This window comes from Babylonia areolata, chromosome 13, assembly GCF_041734735.1.
Source record: "Babylonia areolata isolate BAREFJ2019XMU chromosome 13, ASM4173473v1, whole genome shotgun sequence".
In the NCBI taxonomy this organism is placed as follows: Eukaryota; Metazoa; Mollusca; class Gastropoda; order Neogastropoda; family Buccinidae; genus Babylonia; species Babylonia areolata.
In genome coordinates, this window is record NC_134888.1 from 2,201,556 (window position 1) to 2,206,555 (window position 5,000).

At 45.2% G+C, this 5,000-nt stretch overlaps 1 protein-coding gene across 1 annotated transcript in view; it reads left to right on the forward strand.

Moving 5' to 3' along the window:
* Positions 1-5,000, forward strand: part of LOC143288779 (uncharacterized) — an 18,103-nt gene that overhangs the window by 7,363 nt on the left and 5,740 nt on the right. The window contains exons 2-3 of the mRNA XM_076597407.1: positions 3,616-3,797; positions 4,643-4,888. Coding sequence (XP_076453522.1) covers positions 3,616-3,797; positions 4,643-4,888 — 428 coding nt within the window. The remainder of the gene's footprint in view (positions 1-3,615; positions 3,798-4,642; positions 4,889-5,000) is intronic.

Consider the following 5,000-nt stretch of genomic DNA (forward strand, 5'->3'; position numbering starts at 1 on the left):
GCTCAATGTCGTGGAGGTAATGAGAGATAGATAGATAGATAAATAGACACACAGAGACACAAACAAACAGACCCCCCCCCCCCAAACAACAACAAAATAAACAAAAGCAGACAGACAGAACGTCAAAGTGTTATGGTGTTATTGCAAAAAAATACTTTTAGATCGACACAGCGCACCAATAGGTTAGAAAAACAAACAAACAAAAAAACAACACAAAAACAACAACAAAAAAACAACCAACAACAAGCAAACAAACAAACAAAAAACCCAAAACTGGAAACTTTCAAACTTATCCTCTCTTTTTTTTCCAGAAACAATTATCTGCCAGCTATGATACCGAACTCAACGCTCGGCTTGTAGCATATATTGCCATAAACTTACAGCTGGGGCCAACAGCAAAGTGAGAGCTGTATGATCAGTGGTTTTTCCACTCGCAACTGTAATTCGGTTACAGCTCAAGTCTTTTTGTGAACGACAATGATTTTCAAACGAGCAAGCTTGCACTGACTCAGTGCTATAGCTTTGGGGACCACTCCATCGCCGACTGTCCTTAAAGCCTTCTTGGCCGAGAAAGTGGGAATAAAACTTGGGCAAGACATTCTCCATCATAATCAAAATTCTAGCCCAAATATTCAGGACAGCAGTTGCCTCCTCTGCTGTTCTGATGGCACCAAGTCGGACACGACTGACTTTCATACGTAAGACCGAACTAGTTGCCCAGCTCACTAAAAACCGAACGTAATCATCACACCTGAATAAGGACGTGAGATACGTCGTGGATAATAATTACGATGTAATAATTAATTGCAATGGTTTTAAAAGCGAATATATGAAATGCTTTTATTTGAGAACATAATTATGTTTATTACTCTTGTTTAATCAAGTAATCCGCCTGTGTGGGGTGGGGTGGGGGTGCGGGGGGGTGCTGATTATCTGGTTGTGGTTTTTGCGCAATTCATTTTTATTCTTATCTTATCTGTCTATTATAATCAATGTGCAGTATAGTAGGCTATGTTTATAATTATATTCAAATAATGTTTCTTAATTCTTTCTGTTTTTACATTAAGAATACTAGTTATTACCTGCAGTGTGTGGATGTATGTATGAAACGATGTATGTGACATTTTTTACATTTGTATCTTCGTAATATTCGTAAAAGCTGTTGTTGACTTTTTACAGTTATGGTCCCCATGTTGTTTACTTGTCTATGTTGTGATAATGCACCTGACCAAATTTCTCCAGTTGGAGATAATAAAGTTATTCTTATCTTATCTTATCTTATCTTATAACTGAAAGAGAATTGAATGCAGGGGGAGGGGGAGGTGAAGTAGGTTCGGTGGAGGTGAGAGTATCGTTTGCAATGAAAACTCCCTCCGTTTTACTTTGATTTGATTTGATTTGATATGGATACTTATCCAGCGCCTATCCTCTGTCGAAGACCAAGCTCTAAGCGCTTTACAAACACGGGGTCATTTACACACAGGCTGCCTGCCTGGGTAGAGCCGACTGACGGCCGCCATTGGGCGCTTATCATTCGTTTCCTGTTTCATTCAATCAGATTTCAGGCACGCACACATACACACTCAGACAGACATGTAACGTGTTACGTGTATGAGCGCAGCCATAATCCGTTTTTGGGGGTGTGTATGCTGGGTATGTTATTGTTCCCACAACCCACCGAACGCTGACTTGCATTACAGGATCTTTAACGTGCGTATTTGATCTTCTGCGTGCGTACACACACGACGAAGAGGGGTTCAGGCACTAGCAGGTTTGTACATCTGTTGACCTGAGAGATCGGAAAAATCTCCACCCTTTACCCACCCGGCGCCGTTACCGAGAATCGAACCCGAGACCCTCAGATTGAAAGTCCAACGCTCTAACCACTCGGCTGTTGCATTGGGGAATTACGGGGCTGGCGGGCAGGCATACATGCAGGGTGGGAGACGTATATACTTGCGGGTATCGCTAATGACGATACGGCTGATTTGGTCCCGGGCTGCAATCGGGTAGATGGCCGGGTGGGCTGTGGGCCGCCAACAGCACTCGGGCAGGTCACGGGTGGCTGGCCAGCTGACGTGGGCGTTCCGGCGTGAAGCCGGGGATTGATCCTGGGACCTGGTGCGTGGTGCTATGGTCTGCTCCCCCCCCCCACCCCCTCCCACGCCCCCCGCCCCCTGCTCTCCTGTCAAGAGCCAGTTGCATTGCTCGGACGGAAGAGCCTAGTATGGTCGTAACCCGCTACTGTGTGTAGTACGGAACTGACCACATATGGCGTAGTTCGGTCAACGTTGGCATTTTAGTCTCGTGTAACTGTCAAAAAGTTAGAACCAAGCAATGCAACTGGCTCCAGCTGGCCTTGCTTCGTTCTGATAGTCTGTTTGTTTTATATGTTTCTTTGCTTAATTAACTTTCTCTCACCTGGGATTAACTGTCTCACTCGATGGATTAACTGTCTGTCTGTCCCTTTATCTGGCTGTCTGTTTATCACTTTGTCTGTTAAGATGTCTGTCAATTCATTTGTCTGCGTATCTGTCGGTCTGTTTATCTGTCTGTTTGTCCGCTTGTCTGTTTACTTGTTTGTTTGTCTGTCTGTCTATCTGTCTGTTTATCTGGCTGTTTATCAGTCTGTTTATCTGTCATTCGTTTGTCTGTTTATCTGTCGTTCTGTTTGTTTGTCTGTCTGTCTGTCTGTCTGTTTATCAGTCTGTTTATTTGTCTGTCTATTCGTTTGTCTGTTTATCTGTCATTCTGTTTGTCTGTCTGCCTGTCTATTCACTTGTCTGTTTATCTGTCGGTCTGTTTATATGTCTTTCTGTACGTCTGTCTGTTTATCTGTCGATCTGTCTGTTTTTCTCTATATCTCTGTTTGTCTGTCTGTTTATCTGTTTGTTTCTCTGTCTTCTGTTTATATGTATGTTTATCTGGCTGGCTGTATGTCTGTCTGCCTGCCTGTCTGTTTATCTGTCTGTCTGATGATCTGTCTTTATGTTTGTCTGTCTGTTTATCATTCTGTCTGTTTACCTGTCTGGCAGGGCTGCCTGTCTGTCTGTCTGTTTAATTGTCTGCCTGTCTGGGGTTTTTTTAAATCTGTCTTTCTGCCTGTCTGTTTATTGGCCTTTATTGGAGGAAGGTGGCAGAATGGTTAAGACGCCCAGCTGCCAATACAGAGAGTCCGTGAGGGTGTGGGTTCGAATCCCGCTCTCGCCCTTTCTCCTAAGTTTGACTGGAAAATCAAACTGAGCGTCTAGTCTTTCGGATGAGACGATAAACCGAGGTCCCGTGTGCAGCACGCACTTGGCGCACTGAAAAAGAACCCATGGCAACGAGAGTGTTGTCCTCTGGCGAAATTACGTAAAATGAAATCCACTTTCATAGGTACACAAATATGTAAGCATGCACTCAAGGCCTGACTAAGCGCGTTGGGTTATGCTGCTGGTCAGGCATCTGCTCAACAGATGTGGTGTAGCGTGTATGGATTTGTCCGAACGCAGTGACGCCTCCTTGAGAAACTGAAACTGAAACTGAAACTGGCCTGTCTGTCTATTATCCCGTTTGTACGTTTGATCCGTCCGTCTGTCTGTCTGTCTGTCTGTCTGTCTGGTGGGTCGGCAGACATCGGCAGCAACCTGCTGACTGTGACGGAGTCGGACGACCGTGAGGACAAGCAGAAGGCCATTGACGACGCCGTGTCGGCGGCGGAGGCACGTGCAACACGAGAACTTCGGGCCGCGCTGAAGCGGCTTCAAGAGGAGAAGGACGGGGAGAGACAGCGCGCCCTGGCCAAGCAGGAATGGGTCAGGTTACGTCTGTCTCGTGGTGGTTGTGGTGTTTGTTGTGATGGTGGTGTTTGTTGTGTTTGTCTGGTGATGGTGGTGGTAGTGTTGTGATGGTGGTGTTTGTTGTGTTTGTCTGGTGTTGGTGTTGTGATGGTGGTGTGAGTTGTGTTTGTCTGGTGGTGTTGTGGTGGTGTTTGTTGTGTTTGTCTGGTGGTGGTGGTGTGGTGGTGGTGGTGTTTGTTGTGTTTGTCTGGTGGTGGTGGTGTGGTGATGGTGGTGTTTGTTGTGTTTGTCTGGTGGTGGTGTTGTAATGGTGGTGTGAGTTGTGTTTGTCTAGGCGTAAATGCTCATAATGATAACAACAATAATGATAATGATGAAAATAGGATGATAATAATAATAATGATAACAATAATAATAATAACGATGATGATGATAATAATGATAATAGTATAACAACAACAACGATAATAATGATAAAAATAATAACAATGATGATGATGATGAAACAACAACAATAATAATAACAATAACAACAATGATAGTAGTAGTAGTAGTAGTAATGATGATGATAATGATGATGATGATGATAATATTAGTAATGATAATAATGATGAGTTTCAGTTTCAGTAGCTCAAGGAGGCGTCACTGCGTTCGGACAAATCCATATACGCTACACCACATCTGCCAAGCAGATGCCTGACCAGCAGCGTAACCCAACGCGCTTAGTCAGGTCTTGAGAATAATGATAATGATGATAGTAATAATAATGATAATAGTAATAATAATAATGATGATGATGGTGATGATAACGATAATAACAACGATAAAAACCATGGCCGTTCTGTCCCCCAATCACCCAGTACAACGAGCGGCAGGCACAACGGGTATCCGAGCAGCGGGACCGGGCCGAGGAAGAGCACCTGAAGGACCTGAGGCGGAAGCTGACCCAGGAGAAGGACGAGGCCCTGGCAGCTCAGTGGGAGGAGGCCCAGAGGCTGCAGCAAGAGGCGGTGGCGCTGGCCTGCGGCGCTCTGAGGACCCAGCTGCGGCGAGAGTTTGAGGAGGAGAAGGCCGCGGCGATCGCTGAGGCTCTGAGGGAAGCTGAGGTGGGTGGGTGATGGGGGGGGGGAGTGGGGGGAAGGGGGGGGGCGTGTCGCTGTGCTTATTAGTATTATTAGTATATTTATATAGCGTTCAATCTTGTGCAGAGACAAATCA